This window comes from Desmodus rotundus, chromosome 7 (genome assembly GCF_022682495.2).
Source record: "Desmodus rotundus isolate HL8 chromosome 7, HLdesRot8A.1, whole genome shotgun sequence".
Taxonomy (NCBI): domain Eukaryota; kingdom Metazoa; phylum Chordata; class Mammalia; order Chiroptera; family Phyllostomidae; genus Desmodus; species Desmodus rotundus.
The window spans coordinates 24,174,666-24,196,786 of record NC_071393.1 but is presented as its reverse complement, the minus strand read 5'-3'; the positions used below and the strand labels follow the sequence as shown (position 1 = coordinate 24,196,786).

At 44.7% G+C, this 22,121-nt stretch overlaps 1 protein-coding gene across 4 annotated transcripts in view; it reads left to right on the top strand.

The window, feature by feature from the left end:
• The first annotated feature begins 2,722 nt into the window (after positions 1 to 2,722).
• Positions 2,723 to 22,121, top strand: part of ETS1 (ETS proto-oncogene 1, transcription factor) — a 127,280-nt gene continuing 107,881 nt past the window's right edge. Inside the window, exons 1-2 of one of the 4 annotated variants that reach the window (XM_053928283.1) lie at positions 2,723 to 2,795; positions 16,604 to 16,686. In XM_053928283.1, coding sequence (XP_053784258.1) covers positions 16,618 to 16,686 — 69 coding nt within the window. In that variant the 5' untranslated portion in view covers positions 2,723 to 2,795; positions 16,604 to 16,617. Of the gene's footprint in view, positions 2,805 to 16,603; positions 16,687 to 22,121 lie in introns of all 4 variants that reach the window. The other 3 variants (XM_045192770.2, XM_045192771.3, XM_071221914.1) reach the window with 3 other exon arrangements.

Sequence of the window (22,121 nt, the reverse complement as noted above, 5' to 3'; positions counted from 1 at the left end):
ATGGCTCATTGGATTGAGCACTGACCTGCAAACCAAAGGGTCTCCAGTTCGATTCCCAATCAGGGCACATGCCTGGGTTGCAGGCTGGGTCCCCAGTAGGGGGCATGCAAAGAGCAACCACACATTGATATTTCTCTCCCTCTCTATCTTCCTCCCTTCCCCCCTCTAAAAATAAATAAATAAAATCTTAAAAAAATAAATCTAAATAATGTTCCGCTGTTTGAAACATAAACATTTTGTTTATCCATTCACCTGTCGACGGGCATTTGGGTGGTTTCTACCTTTCGACTAATGTGAACGACGTTGCTATGACATTGGTGTACGGATATCTGTTTGGGTCCCTGCTTTCCATCCCTTGGGATGTACACCTACAAGTGGAATTACTGGATCATAGGTCATTCCGCGCTTAGGTTTGTGAGGAGCTGCCACGCTGTTCTCCAGAGTGGCTGCACCATCTTACATTTTGCCAGCACTGGGGAAAGGTTCCGATTTCCCCACATCCTCACCAACACGCATTTTCTGTTGTTTCGATGATAGAACAGGTGTGAAGTAGCATCTCATTGTGGTTTTGATTTGCATTCTCCTAACGATTAGCGATGTTGACTATCTTTTTAGGTGCTTATTGGTCATTTGAATATCTTTGCAGAAATGTCTCCTCATGTTTTTCGCCCATTTTTTTAAATCGAGATTTTTGTTGTTGAGTTGTAAGAGTTCTGTATATGTTCTGAAAACTGATCCCTTGTGATGAGCAAATCTTTTCTCCCGTTCACTTTTTTAATAGTGTCCTTTGATGTACAAAAGTTTTAAATTTGGATAAAGTCCTACTGATCTATCCATTGTTGTCTGTGCTTTGGGTGTCTAGTCCAAGAAACCATTGCCACATCCAATGTCATGAAGTTTCCTTGTACGTTTTCTTTTACGACTTTTATGGGTTTAGCTCTATTATTTAAGTTTTTGACCCATTTTGAGTTGATTTTTGTGTATGTGTAAGGTAAGGGTCCAACTTCACTCTTTTGCATGTGGATACCATCTAATGCTATATTTTTGAAGATACTGTTGGAAACAAACAAAGTTCTCTGCTTCCTTGGGCATGTTTTAGGCAGTTTATGCCAGTGGTGGCCTATTTCACACCATTCAGATGCCCGGCTTGTGCTTTTTCGCACCATGAGAGGCGGTGATAGAGGACAGAGTCTGAAAGGGTGGGGAGCTGTTTATATGAACCCTATGTAGAAAACTCCAGATGCTAGAACTCCTCAGTGATCACACCGAACCCCCTTACAGGACAAGAATCCAAGTCTTCTCTTTGTTTTTCAACTCTCTTGCAAACATAGTGAATAATGCAATTATAATTAGTTGTGAATGGTTTAACTGCCCCGGGCTTTTTAAATGGAACTGAGTGAGTTGAGCTATGAAGGCACAGACCAAAGCTTGCATAGCTTCCCTCACAGACTTCTCTCATAACACGTGCTGTGTGTGGTTGAGATTGTTGATTTACGTCTGTCTTCACGCTACGGTGGGAACTAGTCATATTCCTAGGGCCTAGCACAGTGCTTCGCATAGACATTGAAAAGCAAAAGATAAGCGGTAAAATCTTGTTTTAATTCCCATACCATCTTAACTGCCCTGCTAGTTCTGTACGAGGGAGGATAACGAGGATGTTGCTCTGAATGGCATTTATTAGATTTTCATAGACTTTCCACCTTGAACATTTGTGTCTTCGTTAGGAAAGGAAAGAAGCCAACCGTGGCAAATTGTAACTCACATCTATTACTCAAACAAAATGGAATCTTTCAGGATCAAAGTCTTAAAGTAAGCAGCCAAATAGTGACTTTAAAAAATTCTGTAATGAAATAGCTCTCTATATAGAAATGCTATTACACTGTAACATTGTTGCCACAGTTCTATGTGAATAAAAGCTGCTACATGTTTTCAGACAGATCAGATGCAACGTTTTCACACTGTTTACATTTTTTATAAATGACCAATACATGAATATGTCTACACTTTTATTCCTGCACCATGAACTTTGACTCAGGACCACCAAACTAATCTATTTTAGGACTGTCCTAAAACCAGGCTGATACGAAGATCATGTTTTAGCTTTACTTTTCAGAAATCACAACTTGCTTATTTGGTCAGCTCCCTTCCATAGAATTATTTTCCTTTCCTGAAGATATCATATTTCACATCAGGTTCCTGGAGATAGCAGAAGCCCAAGCAGGTGGCTGGGTGGGGGACATCCTCTTTCTGACAGCCTTTCCAGTCCTCCCCCTCTCTTACCTCTTGCTTAGGTTAAATGGGGCTCCACGGAGCGTCAAGAAACGTGAAGCATAAACATTCACGTATTCCACAGAGAGTGAAATCTCATGCATCGGCAAAGGCCGAGACAGGGTACTGTCCCATTGAGACGCTTCCGTTTTGCTCATCTCCCTCCCCATTACTCCCAAAGGCTGAGTTATATGTTAATTGAAGGATAATTTGAAGGAGAGAAAAAAAAGGTGTAATTTGATGTTATCTCAGCCAGTAACATGATTTGCTTTTCCACCTAGTTGGAAAAGCCTTCCTAGTGGCTGTCTCTGTGATGTCAGGGGCAAGCCAAATCCTGCTTTTTCTTCGGTTTTCCCGGGCGTGACCACACCCCCCAATTTAAGGAGGCAGCTCTATTAGGAAAATTATGGTCTTTGCATCCTCTAGCCACTGAGCCTTGGATTCCCGCAGGTAGTTGGAAAGAGATCGCGGACGTTGAGGGAAGCTCGCTCAGGACCGATTCATCACCCAGCCTCTCCGGCAAAGTAGTAAGTAAGGTGTGAGTTTCTGTCTCAAACTTCACTGTCCCTTTTCTTTGAAAAAAAATTCCGTGTAATTACATGATAAATTGAAGGGAACTTTCAGGATACAAGTGGGTTTTTCTCTTTTCACTTTTTCCTGTGTTTTCCAATCAAGCGTTTAATATCAATTTTCAAAATGACTTTCTTATCTTGTTGGAAGAGTCTAAAATCAGGACTAGGCTTCAGTCCTTTTCCTGGTTTATAAACGCGAACTCATGCACATTTTAGATACTCACAGATTACATGTCAGAAACTCTGAATTTTCTTCGTCTGTTGGAGCACTTCCAAAGAGCTAAAGCTGTAGTTAAACGTAGAAATCTTTTCATTTTTTCCCTCTTTCACTCCTAGTGAGCCTGTTGTTTTACATCTTTTTGTTTTTTTCCTAGCAGCTTAATGAGTTGCTTTTATAGAGAGGAAATTGCTGCAGGTTTGAATATTGCAAACTAAACTAGCCTTTTTGGTGATTTTCTCTGACTTGTGATTCACAGCTTTCCAAGGTTCTCTCTGTCTTTCGGGCTGTAGTTGAGACGGGGGTCTCTGGGTTGGGGGACATCTCTCCTCTCCACGGCGGAGCTGGACCTCAGGGACACTCCACGAAAAAGCAGGGGGTGCGGATGCCATCCCCTGACATGCGGTGACTTTGTGGTGGCTCATCTACTGTTAAAACGTCTCTGCTACGTCCTTTTAAAGTAACATTTTATGTGGGCAAACTGTTGAAAAAATGCTGGGTTACGGGTACGGAGATCAAGGCATTCGATTGTAGGTTATCCTTATTATCTTTTCGGTAAGTTTTTTTTTTTAATCTCAAGGCCATTTTCTTCCTACTTCATACCACTACTGTGCAACTGAAAAGATAGATATTTGTTAAGCAACAGTAAATACAGATGCTAAAATGATAACTCTGGCAGCTCCATTTGATTTGTAAGATGACTGACACTCGGACTCCTTCATCAGTTGTGGTTCTGGATTGCATCATGTCTCCTTTTATCTAAACAGAAAACCCTTCTGCTTCTGCAGGCGTGGGCTACTTAGGCACGGAGGGGTGCTGGGGGCCGCCAAGTGCTATTGAGAGTCATACTTACCTGTTGTTCCGAACGGAGGGAAGGGAGAGCTAATGAGTTAATGTCTTCAAAGTGCTTTGAAGATGAAAAGCCCTTTTCATGTGTTCAGCATTGTAGTTATTAATATTAATATTTGAAGAAGCATGCTGCTTCTAATTGTAAATCGACAAGGTCCATCCTTGCCAACTCAGTAGTGAAAAAACAAACAGTGGAGGCAGCCACGCAGGCTCTTCCGTCCTGGTTCCGCCGCTGAGGATGTGGGAAGTGAGGGTCTGATAACAGGGAGGGCATCTTTGTCCTACGGGCTCCTTGCACTGAGGTGCTAGCTGGTAGAGGTGCCAGGAAGTCCAGGAGTAGGGCCTGGGGGCGGGTGGGCAGCAGGGTGCAACCTTTCAATGTCTGCTATCTGGGACCTTGGAGACTTGGTTGAGGGCATGGTCCTGGGCCACTGCACAGCCTCTGAGTATACTGGAGTTCAAAGGCACTAGCGTCAGAACTAGAACTGGCACCGGCACTGGCTCTGGAGTCGGGAAAGTGCATCGATGTGTACTTGGGTTCCATTAGAGGTTGGCTTTGTAACCAAGGACGTTATTTAACTTGATTGTGCCTTATTTTCATCTCTAAATTGTGAATGATGATTTGCGCCCCACCTATTTCACACAGATGACAGAATAGAAGTAAAGAGCATGGAGCTTTGCAGAATAAAAGTACCAACAAGGTGGAGAGAGTCTGAAGCAATAATGTAACAAGTTGGGTGTGTGGATGCCGGTCCCTAGGGGAGATCCGGGCAGAATTCAAACACATGCGCAGAAACAAACAGCTCTGGCCTTTCTCTCCTGGTTGCACACCAGGACAATGGCTGAAGTTCTCACTGCCCATTCAAGTTCTGCTGTACCTCATCATTTCACCTATTGTTGAGCAGATCTGTTTGCCATGGCAACTGTCTTTTCTTAATTACCACTCAGAGTTCCCCTTTCTGCATTGAACAGCAGAGGGAAGGGTTTCATCCCTGAAGCCCGGCGGTGTCCTTCCTCCCTCCCTCCCTCTCGCCCTTTTTCCTGTCTCTCTCTTCCCTTTATGAAAATTAAATTAAGAAGTCTTTAGTATTTAAGCAAAATAAATGGTATGCAGCAACTGAATGCCACTTGAAGCTCATCTTATGGGTTTCTTTAATCCTGGGGAAATTTAGATAAGAAGACAACTCATTTTTTGCCCTTTATTCCCTTTATTCTTGCTTTACTGGAAATGTAGCTTTAGAGAGCTCACTTTTAACATCTAGGGATTGTTTGGATGCAATACCTGGTTTCCTCCACTTTCCCCGGGGAAGGACAGCAATGCCTCATGTTTACTGAGCACTTGGTATGTGCTTGTTCCAGGTTGTTCCAGAGCCCGTGCTAGGGGCTTTGCACAGACAGCTTCATTTAATCTGCAGTTCAGGCTTTGAGGTGGGCACTGAGGTCATCCCCGGAACGAATGAGGACCCTGCGGCCTGCTGATATGACCACTTTAGTAGGGGGCCTGATTAGAACCACAGGATCGTGAGTCCAGAGCTCCTGGCTGGAGTCGTACCTCCCAGCGACCTGAGTAGCTTTGAGACACACAAGTTTAGGCTGCATTTTGCAGCACAGACCTCTGATCTGCTTTTATCTGGGAGAATACTGTGGATTAGGCCTATTTTCCGAACAACCTGCTGGTTCACTACGGATTTATTAATTAGTCACCGTTAGGAAGATGCTGGCTGCTGCTGACTCTGAAGAAATTCCGCAAGGTCTAGTCAACCCGTTCAGCAAATCTCTTCCTCAACTCTGCTTGTGACCAGTATCAATGGAATGTGTACTCTGTGCTAATTGCCTCGTGTTGGGTGCTGTGGTGAATACATAAGGAGCAACAGGTAAATTCCAATTTTAAAAAAATTAACAGTTTATTTTGGGAGGCGGAATTTTATCTGAAAGAGGTTGCAAATGAATGAAAGATAATGCAATGGTTAAGTGATGTGATTCGGTCTGTGAGTGCTTTGAGAGTTCAGATGGGGAAACAATGGTACCTTAGCAGGAAGGGAAGGACGTTTGGGGTCAGTTTGGATTCGCAAGGAGGAGGGTGGATGTGCTATTTCACTAAGTGTGGTGCCATTTCAAAAACTTAGAAGAGACGGTTTAGGTCATATTTACTAGAATAAAAGTCAAGCAGCAAACTTTTAGTGCTGATGTCAAGAAAATATTCTCAATGGGGGAAGTAAAATGAATACATTTTTGAGAGATAGAAACGTAGAAAACCAGGGAATTTTAATCTCTTTCACATTTAAAGCATTGCTTTAACTTTTCATTTTGTAATAATTTCGGATGCACAGCAAGTTGCAAAACACAATACAAAGTTTTCAAAAGAGTGAAGTCCTTTAAAATTGTGAAAAACCTAATGCAAATTACTCTTAATTATCTTTGGTGCCTCGGGTAATCCTTAATCCAAAAGGATTCTTGTCCATGGTGTTGGGGGGGGTGGGGGTGGAGGCAGTGGTGCCAGTTTCTTGAGGCTGAAGCACAGAAACCACAGCTTCTTAGGAAAGGCAAGGAGCCCGGTCAGATGTGGCCATGTGGCCAGAGAGGCAGGGACAGGCGCTGACCTGTGCTTCTCCCTGGCTGGCCTTGGATTACCGCTAAGATAAAAATCAAACTTCTGCTCACCAGGTGGCACAGAGTCCCTGTTCCCTGCTTCTCAGTGGGTTCTGCCCTCTGAACACTTGCCTTGTTATAATTACTCACGAATTTAACCAAGTTAGGCCAGATGCTGCCTGGCTACTCAAGTGAGTTCCTCTAACCAGCAGCACCTAGCAAGCATCACGCGGGATCTTGTTCAAAATGCACACTGTCAGGCAGAACTGCGATTGGCTGAATCGGGCTCTTCAGCTTTTACCACGCTTCCCAGGTGAGTCTTAGGCATTTCGGCTGGGGAAAGTGTTGCTCTAAAAAACCAAAAACCAAAAAAAACCCCCAACAGAACCCAAACAAACAAAAACTTTTGCAACATTTTCCCCAGCAGCTCGATACTTCCTTGTATTGATATATATATATCTCGTTGCTAAAGCGTTACTCCACAGAAGGTCGGCATTTATATAAAAACGATGTTGGTTTAACTCAGGAAGCTGCAACATCGCCCCGTTTGTGCTCTGCAGGCTTTCAGTGAGTTCGTTCCCCGCTTTAGGAAAAGTGCTTACTTCTTGGTTTTGTGCATAACAATGGTACGAACGGACGACCATTCAACAGAAATTGTGGCTTTTTTCTCCTGTGAAATTCTTGACTAATGCTCTTCAATCTATGATTATGGAAGGGAATCCTGTCTTCTGATTATTTACATGTAAATCCTTTAGAAAAAGAGATGAGGGATTTAGGCCACCTGGGTTCTAGCTCAATCACCTGGATAAGTGATCTCTGCCACTTTGGGCAGTAAAAACCAATGATTAATATTCCTATTAATTAGTGAATTCTCACTAATGCCAGGCCCTGCAATAAAAATAGCAATAATAATAACCCTTATTTATTGACCATTTTATCATCTGTAAAGCACTCTGCTAAGCACTTTTATATAACCTCAATCCTGGAAGGGTTGGTAGTAGTATCTCCCTTTTCGAGTGGAGGAAGCTACGACTTTGTGATATTAAGAAGTTTGCCCATGGCCCACACACTCAGTAAGGTGAACCTTACTGGTGAACCCACAACCTGTAACACCAGAGTGCTTTATCACTCTCCTTAACACTGAACCTGCCTGGGCTCCGTTTATTCAAATGAACAAGGGGCAGATTCGATGCATTTTTTCCAACTCCCGAGTTCATTGAATTTGCAAAACCCCTCTCTATGTAAGAATGCCAGCAAGTGGTTTAGCATTATACTGAGAAATGTGAACCTTATAATGTGGGCAATAAAACACATGAAACTCCAGCATGAAAATCACGATCAGACGCAGTCTACGAAGTTGTCTGATGGATTGGAAAGCTCGAAGGCAGCCGGTGTCCCTGTTCATTGCTCTCTCTCTCTGTATCTCTATTTATGGGGCCTCTCAGTGTTTTTGAGAGTTTCTTAACTCTTATATCTCAATTCCAGATTGCATCTGACATGCGTCACATTCTATGAGTTGCAAAGTAATTACTTAAAATTTCAGGCTTCTCAGGGACTTCTTTGGCAGCAAGCCATTGGGTTACAGCTGACATCTTTAGACCTGCACCCTTTTGGGGGTTTGATTTCACCCAGAATCTCATGTCATAACCTCTGCTATACCCGCCCTTGTGAAGCAGAGTGCTTAACATTTTTTCTCTGCTTCTAGTTCCTTATTTTAAAAAACCTTACTCTATGGAGCACTACTATGAGCGTGGCACTGGAGTACATCTGAAGGCCAACTGTGACAATTTGCTAAATGTCATTATTAAATATACGATTTGACCCTGGCTGGTGTGGCCCAGTGGATTGAGTGCCGGCCTGCGAAAGAAAAGGTCACTGGTTCGATTCTCAGTCAGGGCACATGCCAGGTCCCCAGTAGCAGGTGCATGAAAGGCAACCACACATTGATGTTTTTCTCCCTCTCTTTCTCCCTTCCTCCCCCTCTCTCTAAAAATAAGTAAATAAAATCTTAAAAAAATAAATATAGAATTTGAGCAATAACATTTGAAATCAAGGCCACTTTTACTGTAAACCAGGTTATTGAATGTTACCTTCGGTCTTCTAAAAGATGTTCCCACACAAGAAAAAGTAGAATGTGGGCTTCTGAAAAGTTTCAGAGACTAGGATTGGCATTGCGCTTCTAACATTGCTGGCCACGTAAGAGGGGCAGGCTGTAGAGTACGGCCTTGACGTTCGGGAGAAGCAGCACCGTTTCGCCTGTTGTTGACAGTGCCATTCCAGCGGCGAGATGGTTGGGGGTCTGTTTCCATGAGAAGGAAACATAAACTAGCCTACGAGGCACTGCTCATTTCCTAATTGTGATGGTAGAGCAGGCTAGAACCATTTTGCATTCCTTCTCCTCTTCGGGAGATGTGAGTGAGTTACTCCTCGAGGAAGGGCAAGACAATACACCGTTGTGATATTATGATAACACAAGTCCATTTTTGCTATTCCAGGAAAGGTCAGTTGAGTATGTCAATTCATACAGAACTTGAACGTGTTATGCTTACTTACAAGATGGGGGCTGTTTAGAGAAACAGGAGATGGATATGAGTCATTTTCTGGCCTCTATTCAAGTAAAGGTGGGGGATTAATTACCAGTAAGTTGGGGAGAAACAAGAGTGAGATGTTCACTGTAACTGTGAGTTGCTGCTTTGTGAACCTAGTGAATTTCAGGTAAGACACAGAAACCAATAGCACATAAATGAGAGCGTCGCCTTTACTGGTCAGTGCTGGCTACTTAAAATAAGAAGGAATGTTTACTGCTGGACTGTTGGAATACTCGGTCAAGAAAATGAGCTTCTGGTAGGTTTAGGAATGAGAGAATTCATTTTTCATTGCTCTAAGCCATTTTTCTTTTCTACTTATTACAACCACAAAGTTTCCTTGGGGAAGTGAGGAATGCCCAGCTACCTAAATTTGATGCTAATCTGATTTAATGCTTAAATTTGAGTTTTTGGAGAATTGGACTTGGTAGATTTTGTTACACTGCCAGATCAAGGGAGACATCTACTGAAAGGATCTGAAACCTATAAATGAAAATTAGGAAGAAAAGAATGAGTAAGAATAGACAAACACATCAGTCGGGTCCGTCCGTTAGTTAGAGGAAAATGCGATCCTGCTTGCAGTTAACACAAAAGAAGTGTAACCTTGGGTTGCATACGGACAAGCGTTATCACAAGTAATGAGTCTTGTTATTTTTTTGACCCCAGATTTTTTTTCACTGTCTAGGATACATTCAAGTACTGAGGCATAACTCTTGCACACACTAACTCTGCTTCATGTATGGACTCTTTTACCCAGTCAGCAACCTTTTGTGCAATTCATAACTCAGGAGCAGAACGGGACATGTATACGGGAAGTACAATGAACTTTGATAGGCACATTGTGAAGGTAACTACCAAGGAGAAAGATCAAGGATACTCATCAGGCTGGCCGGGAGGTTCAGAGAGAGCTTCTGGAAGGAGCTGATCCTCAGACTTGTAGTCCAACAGGAAGACAGCTCCTCCGCCTGAAGCGCAGCAGAGCCACCCACTGACCACCGAGAACTGCAGTGGAGGAATTAGAGTCGCTGTCTTGAGGGGCGCCGTGCGAGGAGAATGGGAAGAAAACCAAAGTCCTTGATGGCTTACAGTGGGGCTGGGGGTGCAGTTAAAGGGGCTAGGGGAACCAGTACGTGGGAGTGCGGGTGGGGCCAGTTTTCACTGGGGAGCGTTGGAACTTGGTCATCGATGGTAAGGGGCTTCTGCAGCAGATCTTCCTGGACAGCAGCCACTTTGCTTCTGAACGGGTCTCGGTTTTCCAGTTGTGGCTGGGTCCCGGTCTTTGGGTTCCACGGTGGGGAGCTGCGAGGCTTTGGTTCCGGTGCAGCTGGAGGTCAAGATTCTCTCCTCTGCGCACGGCGTGGCTGCGTGACTTGAGTCTTGGGTGGTTGTCTCCAAAAGGAAACTCAGGGTCTTGTTAAAAATAAGATGGGACCATTTTGAACTGGTTCTGCAGGCATAGCTGGAGTTTTTAAAAACAGATGGCTACGACATTTATTTGGAAAGAAGAAATGAAGACCGTGACACAGTAAAGACCTTGCCTCGATGACGTGCGGCAGTATTGTCTTCAGTGTGGCAAAGGTGCTGGCTTTGGGCGCAAGTTTCCTTTAAACAATTAGTATTTTTGAAAGCCAAATTCTTTTTCTTCTGCATTCCAGGCCAAAAGGATATCCTTTCTGTCGTAAATTGATGACAATCTTAACTTGTTAATATTAGGAGAAAGGCTAATAGTGAATCTACGTATATTTTGCTTTGCTTCCAAAGAAGAAAAGAAGTTCTCTGCATTTTCTGTCACAGCATTGTTGCACTTGTGTAGTCCCCATGTGGGGCTTCCCACCCAGGATACACTGCAGCCACGACTTTTGACCTATGAAGCTCACATGAAGACGAAAGCATAAGGTCAAATTTAAAACCCGGTGCCTTTGTTGGAGGCAGTGCAATTTCGGCTCTCTGTTATGGTTGGCAGTATGTTATATGTATTCAGATGTAGGATGTACACATTCTTTGTCCCAGCAATACCAATTCTACTCATCGAATGAGGATAGAAAATATTTTAGGAACTTTTCTTTCTCATTTTTTTAAAGATTTATTTTTTTTTTAGAGAAAGGGTAAAGGTGAAAGAAAGGGAGAGAAACATTGATGTGCTAGAAAACTATTGATTGGCTGCCTCTTGCATGCCCCTGCTGACTGAGGACCTGTCCCAAAACCCAGGCATGTGCCCTGACTGGGAATCGAACCAATGACCCTTTGGTTTGCAGGCTGGCGCTGAATCCACTGAACCACACCAGCCAAGGCAGGGACTTTTGTAATGACAAGGAACTGGGGACAAACTAATTTTACAATAAAAGGCTCATTAAGAAAAAAATAATAATACATACAATACTCAACAATCACACTTTGAGACGTATGACTATATTTGTTGACATAGAAAAATGGCCACAGTATTATAGCAAACATCCATGAAAAAATCAGATTGCAAAACAGCATGCAGGGAATAAAACTGTGACTGTAAAACTATGATCATACGCGTATGTTGTATCTGTATTTGTGTATAGATAATTAAAAATACCCAGAAGAACACTAGACAAAATATTAGTACAATTATCTCTAAATGGTGGCATTTCAGGTGACTTTGGGCATTCATTTTAGAACTTTCTCTATTTTTATTGTAATTTTTCAGTAAACGTATATTATTTTGGCAAAAGCAATTATTTTCAAAAGAAAAATATTGAAGTATAGTTTGCTGAGTTGTTTACCTAAAGGCATAGTGTGTCCTTGAAGAGCACATAACCCAAAAGGAGGACTGCTTACCTGCTGTCCTAGTTACCCAGCGGGGCAGAGTGGATGTGAGCTGGAAGCCGCTACCACGAAGGCCCATCTCCCTGGGCTTTCCTGCCCTTCTGCCGACTTGGCCTGGCCACCCCCACCCCCCGGCTGCTCTTCATTCTGGGCATCACACGGCTGGCCCCTGGAGAGACCTGGGTAAAGGAAGCATCAGCCTGCAGACCCTGGCCCCACGGCAGGCGGAACACTCTAGAAGCTGTGGGTCGCATGCATGGTGAAGAATAGAGCTCTCTCCTGAGTCCCACAGAAAACTAGTTCAAAGTGCTTTATTGAATGGGAGACAACCACACCCACCCCATCGTTACCTTGTTTGTCCTCGGCAGAGATTGCCCATGTCTACCCTGAAACTCCAGGATGGGGGTAGGCAGAGCGTGCAGACCTAGAGGCAGGCCTCTGCTCGGCTGGCCAGCGGCCTTGGGAGTCTCTCCTCACCTGTAAAAAGGGGCTTACATCAGTTAAAGGGTGTGTGCAAGATTTTTTAACTTACCCTCCTGTGTTCAATGGCTCTTTGTATGCCACCAACGTACCAACCCTGGTCCAGGATCTCAAGGACAGAGGGTGAAGAAGCAGACTAAATGCTTGCCCTGGAGGGGCTTAAATTCTAACGGGGTGGGAGTGGGGGAGACAACAGCTGGGCAGCCAGTGTCAGAGTGGGGAGGAGGGTGCTGCGACATCCTTGGAGTGGTGGCAAAGGCTTCTTTGATTAAGTGACATTAAATAGGCAGTGAATGGAGGGAAGCAGTTTTCACGGATCACAAAAACCTGTTATTTCAAGTGGGTCCTTCTCCAGACCTGCAATCTATTCAGATTCTACAATCTGAAAATCAGGTGTTATTTACATCAGACCCACCTCTTACATTTTCAGTTTTGTGAGACTCAATCATTCACTCACTCACTCATTTAAAAAGAGAACATTTAAAAAAGATTTTATTTATTTACTTTTAGAGAGAGGTGAAGGGAGGGAGAAAAAGAGGGAGAGGAACATCGACGTGAGAGAGAAATATCAATTGGTTGCCTCTCGCATGCACCCCAACTGGGGGCTGAAAAATGACGTTTATTATGCTTCATCGTCTGTCTGAAATTCCAGAGACACGAAATGGAAAAGGCATAGTGTTGACCTTCAAATAGCTCAGAGTTTAGTGAGAGGGGCGAACAGAAACAGATGTTTATAAAACAGTATGTTAGGCACGATGATTGAAATGCACGTGGGGGAACACAGAGAAGGGACAGCGAGCCCTGGCAGGGGTGAGGGGTGCCTCAGGAAGAATTCCTGGCAGCAAAAGCTCTGAGGTCAGCCTGAAGCCATGAGGAGTCGGGGTTAGTTAGTCCTGAGGAGCAGCAGGGCAGCCGGCATCTTTGTTGGAGGGGGTCCCTGAGAAGCACAGGGGAGTGAGAAAGAACACAAGTTACTTAAAGGAACAACAGGGTCTTCCAGGAGTGGAGTTTGCTGAATGCATGGTGTGGGAGTTTGGGGGGGGTAAGGTGGGGACACAGACCCTGGAGGCCCCAACAGGCCAGTCAAGAGCTTCCAGAGCGCAAAGCCACATCAGATACATTCATTCTTCTGCTCGAGCCTTGCTGGTCCTGTGCAAGCAAATTCAACTCAGCTCTTTGTGCCTCTATTACCAAATATTCCAATCATTTCTACTTTGAGAGAAGCCTATGGGTGCTTCTGGGCTGGGGAGTAAGTCTTAAATCCCACAGTTGTCTTGTATTTAGGTAATAAACATTTAGAACGCCAAGACAAAATGTTGGTCCAACTGATGTTCACTTAGCTGTCATGTGGGAGGGAATTCTCTTTGGCTAACGAGTCCAAAAAAAAAAAAAAAAAAAAAAATCACCCAAACACTCCTTTTGCTTTTTCTGAAAGGGTTTACGTGTGCGGCAGCTGCTCTGTGTCACAATCTACAAGTGGGAAAAGGGCGGGTTCTTTTTTTCTTTCTCCAAAAAGTAATAGAGCAGTAATCCATTTCTGTCCCAGAGTTATTTCCTGAGATGTGAGCCCTGGCAACTCCCTCTTTCCAGCTTCCTCCCTGGGCGAAGGGCTTCTCCCCAAGGGAAGTGTCCTTCACAGAACACCCGGCTGGGAGAACACAGCCAGCACGGAGCGTACCACATGCGGGGGCTGCAGGTTTCCTGCCTCACGCTGTCAACTGGAAAGAAAAAACATCTTTCCAGGGACCCTTTTTCCAAGCTCTGCGGAGTGTGGCTATGAGGAGGAGGCTGTCTGGCTGGGGCTGAAACTCTCGGTGCCTTTGAGCTGGGCTTCAGGACAAGTTGCCAGTTTCGAAAGTCCTTCTCTTCCAGCTGTATAAGTAGGGCAGCAATTCAGAGGGTCAAGGTCTTTCACTGCCTGTGGGAGTCTAGGAATGGCTCCTAGGGCCTGCCACTCACACTTCGCACTGCGCCCTTGCCCATGACTTCCTCTTCTCCATGCCAGCAGAACCAACCGACAGTTATTTTCCCCACAGTGTTGGTAAACTATTCCTCACGTGATATTGTAGTTATAGGGGAGCCTGTCTTCTTTCTCGGTTTATCCTGAGCTGGTAGACTGTAGGGTCTGTACGAGAACAGGGATCTTTGTTTGCCAGTGTGACTCCAGTGCCCACACAGCACCTGGCGCATAGCAGGCACATAGTTGTCATTCACTGACGGAGTTCCCAAGTGCCCAAGGGGAGCCATCAGTGAACCAATGACTGTGGGATGCATGGGGTGCTGGGGGTGGAAAGCCGGGGGGAGGGTGCTGGATGGCTCGCAGGAAGCAGCCCTCCCCAATCCCTGCCCATGTCCCAAAGGTACACGCTGCCCTGTGGGGCCCTGGGGAGACCACCAACTTTTCCCAGGGGAATGTGGCCGTGGTTAAGTCATCCTCAGTATGACACAATCCACGTTAACTTTTATGTGTCTTATCCACGAGTGGATCAAAAGCATTAAAGTGGGGGGTGCACGAGTCATTAGGACTTGAAAACCTGATTTGAAGAATTAAAATAAGGAATGCTTCGGTACAAGGAAATGCGGAGCTCCCTGGGATGATCCTTAGAAGGTACGGTGAAGGTGAGCCCATGCTGACCTATGACCTATGTCATAAGCCCCTCAATCTGACTCCACGCTCAGGGCTCCGCGTGGAGTCTGGTAGCTCCTCACTGTGTTTGTAGAAATGAACTCTGAATCGGTGACCACAGATGCAGATGTCAACATGTCCTTGGACTGGAGGACTTGGATCTCTTTCCCGCTCCTGAGTGTTACTGCTGGGGGGGGGGGGGTGGTTTCTCCCTGGGGGCCATTTTGCGGCAGCAGAGATCAATTCCCTGAAAAACTAGGCACAAAATCTTAATTACTCTTAATTAACAGCCTCGTTAGTCTTAGTTACTTTAACAATTTTTTAAAAATTAGCATTGCTTTGGTTGCTTTGGGGAGAAAAATTCTACCTTTTGGGAAAAAGACACCATACAAAGGTAAAGTTGTAGTTAAAAACCATAAACACAGTTCTCAGCTAAGATATGTCGCGGAAGGTTTTCAGCTGGTTTCTCCCAACCGTACGACGCCAGTGTCTCTGTGATGGTTGCCCTTAGTCGGTGGAATTTTACGTGTTTAACTGTGTCATTTGAATACGTCTTATATGAAGGGAGGTATGTTCATTGGTGAGCATACTGCCTGTCGAGGATGTGAACCAAAACTACCAGTGAGCACGAGACACATGACACTCTTCAATTCTCTTCAGACGTGTGTGAGGGCTTTACACGTCAGCAAGGGTGCAGGACAACGACAGACGCATACAAACTGGGAGGCAGTTAAGCTAAAACTATTGCTAGGAAGCTGTCACTTCCTAGCAATAGGAATTTGTCCTCTGAATGATAGGCCTAGGAATTTAACTTCCTAAGTTATTCAAGAAAGACACTTGAAAAGTATATAATATTGAATTTATGAAAGTGTGAGAAGTAACGCACTTTATAAGCATTTAAGTCCCCAGAAGCGTCTGATAAATGATTTTCCCGATAACACACATCCCACTGGAAAATCCCTTCATCGAGACATTCCTCAAGCTTTCTTGTCATTCAGACTTTCACTGTGGATAAATAGCTCTCAACAAGAGCTATTTAAAGTCCTTCTCCTTTTTTTCAAGATGAATAATGTTTAATCCTTTTTCCAGGTCTCCTCTCAGTTTCTCTGTGTCTTGGATTCTGGCTAATATTGTCTGTATGGAGGGGCTTTTGCATTCTTCTCTCCTATCGTTTCTTTCTTTTTTCCTTTACCAACTGGCGTAGGCGACAATTGTGTGCGAGTGCCAGCTGTGTGCCAGGCCTGGCTGGGTGGAGGGAGGGTGATGTATGGAGGGGGATGTTACTAAAAAAGACACACAAGACCTAGTTCCTGCCCAGAAACCCTACAAAAGGGTCTTTCTGTAAACTTTTCCACTGCTGGTTTTTTACATCCCTCAGAGGCTATTCATTCCGCATGCTCCTTTGCCACCAGGGGGGCTGGCTCTGTCTGGGGTCTGCCCCGCTCTCTGGCTGCTGTGTTGGTCACTTCATCGTCCTGAGTTTTGGGTTTTTTCCCCCTCTAACACAAAGAGGTAGGTTTGATGGTTCCTAGGGAGACGCAGGTCCTGAGATTCAGACATCTGGCTTCTAGTCCATACCTCTGTACCTCCAGCGGCTCAGTGAACCCTTTCTCCCACGCAGGTTCTGGAAACAAGATGAGCTACTTTGTGGATTCCCCAGTGAGTGGCCCTGCCCCTTACTCAGCGGTGCGCCCTGCAGTGACGGTAAGTGGGGCCCCTTCCAGGCCCTCCCCTGGCCTCCCCTGCCTCCCCCCTCCCCTTGCTTCCTGTGTCCTGGCCTGTCCTAGACTGAGCACCCAGGGACCCAACTCCAAAGTTACAGTCAGCTTGGCATCTCGTGGAGGAGCTAGACTGTGAAATTATCTGTCTTTTTATCAACACGTAAAGTGAAAATCCAAGACTGATGGATCTACTGAGAAAGGTTTTGTAGTGTTTTTGTTTCAGAGACTTTGACTCGAACGTGATGAACGGAGGAAGTGAGGAGATTTATTTTTTTACTGCTCAGGCCATTTGGTGACGGTTTTTTACATATTGATGTACCTTACATCTATTGTTAGCATAATTAAAATTATTATTTTTTTCCTCTTACATAAAAGCTAACACAAGCATTCTAATTACAGAGTTAGAAACTAGAAATGAAATGTGATAATAAGTTCATAGGACAATTTCATAAACTGTAGAATTAGAGGGGGCACAGAAACTTTAAAAGAGTTCTACCTGAAGTTTCTTGCCCTTAGGGGAAGACTCACCCAAGCTGTGTGCTGATCGGTAAAAATGTTTAGATAAATTTCTTATAAACTCACTGTGAGAGATCCCATAAGTTTCATTCATCAATTTCATATTAAAGGCAACTTAATTTTTTTTAAAGATCTTATTCATTTTTAGAGAGGGGGAGGGAGGAAGAAAGAGAGGTAGGGAAACGTCAACGTGTGGTTGCCTCTCACATGCACCCAACCGGGGACCTGGCCCACAACCCAGGCATGTGCCCAGACTGGGAGTCAAACCGGTGACCGCTTGGTTCGCAGGCCAGTGCTCAATCCACTGAGCCACACCAGCCAGGGTAAATGAAACTTTAATATTAACCAATGTATCATTCACTATTCTAAATTCTATGTTTTGTACAAGCACAGCCATCATAAATATTGACCTTCTTCTACTTACCATGGTCCTGGACAGACCAGTTTATTGTTAGCCCTTCCCAGTACATGCATGGGTCTAACTAGAAGCCAATGCACCAGAGCTTTGTTCCGATTCCAGCCTTTGACTGCCCGGCCTGAGGCCCTGGAGAAGCTCTAGCACTGTCCCTTTAACTTAACCCTTACATCTCAGCGCCACTGGAGATTGAAAGATGTGATGTGTATGGAAATTATTTTCTGTAGTATTGAAAAGAATTCTATGTTTAAGTGATGATTGACACATCTCTCTTTCCTGCCTGCTCTGTATCTCTTCTTATAAAATGGCTTCTGTTTTCATATAAACGCCATTCACTGTTCTAAAAGAAATTAGAGTTTATATCAGAAATATGTTTTTAAACACACACACATGTTCAGCAGAAGTCCAGACCAAGAGTCAGTCAGTGTTGCTCAGGAGAAATTGCCCCAGTAGGTGAAGGTCGCGAAAGGGGCCGGAGAGGTCGCCAGGGCCCAGCGCTGCCCGTCCCCACACAGAGGTTCCCGCCTAAGGTCGGCACGAAGCACACTGACTTTTTCTTCGAGATGATGTTGTAGAGATTTGTCCAAATAAGTAAGAATATTGTGATGTCAGGGCAAAATGTATCAAAGTGGACTTGGAAAAGGAGGTTAAAAAGCCAGTTTATGTTAATTCTCTTTACCAGTATTGTCATCAAATTAAACAAGATTGACAACTTGTTGAAAACACCAATGCCGCATGAATCTGTATTTATTTTATTTTAGATACTGACATAAAAAATACTTGTACTAAGCATATAAATTGTAGTTACAATATTGAATTATCTTAGACAAGGTATCTGAAAATTATATGAAATTAAAAAACCAACATACTTAAAGTGCATATATTTAACTAAAGACCGCTGCCCACAACGGAATACGCTGGATTTTTTTAAAAGCATTTGTAATGATTTCTCCCAGTTTCAAAACAAAGCACCCATTTACCTCCACCCCCAACAGCCATATATGATAAACATTACCAACGTGTGGGATCCTTTTTCACTACATATTTCAGGGTTGTTGGGCAAAGGCAGAAGATTGGGTAAGAGAACTGCTAAATGACTGTTCCAGAACATTCACTCAGAACTTCTCTCTGGGCCTCGTTTCTCCATCACTAGGACTAGTTAGGCAACGTCTGAGAGCACGGAGTAAACAGAAAAGTCCTTGAACTGCTTCACATACACTCTCGATTGAAAACAAATCTGTAAATGATGCTCATTAATACAAAACCAAGTTCTGTAAACCAGCTCCTCCAGCTGACATTCAACCTCAGGCTGGGCTGTAATAACCAGTCAAAGAAATCTGTAAATTGCCTTCAGGATATAATCCTGGAATATTGGCATCAGAGAAACTACCAAAAGTCACACTTTCGATCCCAACCTAAGATTTATGTCGTGGAAGAGGCGGCCTCACTCACTTTCCCAGACAAGGAAGTCACAGCCTGAGGCAACAAGTCTTCTCAGGTCTCTTGGAGACTCTTTGTCTAGAGCTCAGCCTATGATTCTTAACCCAAGAATCCACGTCCTTCTGCCCAGTGCCCTGGCCTCTGATTTACTTAGATTGGGCCGCCAAGAAGAGAGACTCTGTCCCAGGTCTGGGAAGTTGGAGGGGGAAAGAAAAACCATGAGGATAGTGGATTTTTATCAGTGTAATTTCCCCCCAGGGGGTCCTTGGTGCTATTTCTGATTGTCAAAACTTGGGGGACAGAGATGCTACTAGGGGCATCTGGAGGGTAGTGGCCAGGGATGTAGCTCGATGTCCCATAATACACAGTACAGCGCCCCCACAACAAAGAATTACCCAGCCCCACATGCCCGCAGGGGCAAGATTGACAAGCCCTGGCCTAGTGTAGCCACAGGCCAAGTTTGAAGGCAGGGTGGAACGGCATGTACAGACTGGCTTAAACAGGTCTTTGTTACTCGCAAATTGTTGCTTGAGAAAGAGAAAACTTAAAAACAAGCAAACAAACAAAGTGTGATCGTGTTCTTGGTATGAGAGGTTTGCTTAGCATACTTCTTTAGCTGTCTAAGGATCGGTCTCCTGAATCAGGGTAAGAATATTTTCTAGGCTTTGAAGATTACTGAATCTCGGGTTCTTTCTTTGTAAGTTAGAGCCAGCGTTAGCATTATTTGTTCATTTGCTCCACTGGGAGAATGCTTAAAATAGTCTCAGCAACAGCTGTAAAATCGATGCCGGTATTAGGTAACAGCTATTTCACACAGAACTTGGTTATCTACCTCAGGCTCAGCTTGTCCCAACCAGGACACGGCTTCCCTCTCGTAAGGGCAGCCCTTCAACGCAGTGATGTCACAGCCCGGGAGGCAGAGAAACAACGCTTCTGGAAGTGATCTGCCCATCGTGTGGGAGGGGGGTGACCTGAGCAGGGACTTATATGGGTTGTGTGTCAGGGACCCTTTTATTCAAGGGGAGGAAGCGCTCCTTCCTGTTATGCTGTCTCAGCATGCCTGTGCAGAGCCCTGGAAGTCCCTTGCTGTGCTGGTCCCTCGTCCTCTCATGCGTCATGTCATCCTCTCCTTCACGTCATTGGGCCAGCAGAGCTGGGGGAGGACAGGAATGGGAGGGATGGGTCATTCCTAGTTTTGATCAAACATGTCCCAGTCCTTGGCTACATCACCAGCAAAGAGGACATATGGAGGAGGTCCTTGGGGATTAATGTTCCCCGGGACCAAGATAACTGTAGGAAGCACCTTGAACTGTCCAGAGGGAAGGAACAACACCGCCCACTCAGCTCCCCAGAGCTCAGGCCCTTGGGGATACAGCAATATGCTGGGGCACGAGTGGCTTCTCAGAGTGTCCGACCAGCTGGAAGATGTTGATGCCCAAGAGGTGAAATAAGTATTCCAAAGTGTTAGACTCCCCTAGGATGAGGCTCTGGGTTTAGGGAATGTCCCTTGAAGTTTGAGGTGGGGTGATTGCATTAAAAACTTGCCATTCTTTCTAGATAAAATGCTCTTTGCTTATAAATATGGTTCATATATGTATATTCATATACATATTTAAATATTTGATTTATTTATTTTTAGAGAGAGGGGAGGGAGTGAGAAAGAGAGGGAGAGAAACGTTAATGTGTGGTTGCTTCTTGAGCACCCCCCTACTGAAGACCTGGCCTGCAACCCAGGCATGTGCCGTGACTGGGAATCAAACCAGCAACCCTTTGGTTCACAGTCCCGCACTGAATCCACTGAGCCACACCAGCCAGGGCCAAACTTCTTTTTTTAAATGAAAACAAGGATTTCAGAAACTGCCCAACACAAAACATTTTTTGACTTGTGAATTTTATTATATGAAAGATTTCCAAGTTGTATAAATGGGATCACACTTATCAGACACTTAATTGCTTTGATTGTACAGAGTAGCATGACATGAAATCAGGGCTATTGCAGACATATAATCACTGAATCAATAAGGGGTGGAAATAGGCCCAAGTACATGCTGGATGCCAGCTTGGAGGGGACAAAAGGGAGTCTGACAGCTACTCCCTTGGCTTTAGGCATTGGCTTTCCTCCTTCCTGTGCTGCTCCCTGGGGACTTGAGGGACTGGCGGTCTTCTGACTCTCTAGTGTGGTGCTGGCAGAGGGGAGTAGCCCAGCAGAGGGGAGTATCTGGCCACGGGGCTTAGCAAAGTACATTGCAAAAGTAAGCTCCACACCCCTGCCCCCAGATACAGCTCTGTGTCACGTTGACGTTGGTCATGGATCTTGCCAATTGTTTCATGGCTTGAGCAAATCCCCTTTTGTACATTTTTTTTCTCCTTCCATCATGCATGGTTGGATGGACGGATGGATGCACGCATAACTCTGTTTCCAGCTTCTGACTCTGAGGAGGCAGAAGGGAGACCAGCCTCATTCCTGCCTTTCTTTGCCCCAGGTGTTAGACATAGACAGTCTTCGGTGCTGGGCCAGGCAGCTGTGGAATGCAGCCTGGCCAATTATCATGGAAGGCACTGGGGCTTTGGAGTCAGAAAGACCTGGTTTAAATTCTGGTCTGTTATCCCTAGCCACGTGACCTTGGACAAATTACTAAACTTCTCTGAGCTCCAGTGTCTTCATCTGTGAAATCAACAGATGTGAAGTCACTGTGATGGTTAAATGAGAAAATGCTTGTCCAGTGCCTGCCACAAAGGTGACTTCAGTTACTTCCCTTTCCCTTGTTTTCACCGTCTCTTCTGTTTTTCTCTGGACTTTGTGATTTTTGTTAGGTGGATACATGGAGGCAAGAGTAGAGATGATTCCACTTATTGTCCCTACAAGGGTGTTGCCAGGACAAGATGGGGCTACAGGGGGAACTATGGGGACATCCTCATTGAGAAACCACCTTGCTTCATCGCTGCCCTGCACTAGAAACAGCTCTCTTGCCACCAGATCGAAGTTCTCTTGTAATGAGCTGGTGGTTTACAATGCAGTTGCGCAAGCAGACCTGGTTCTCTTATCT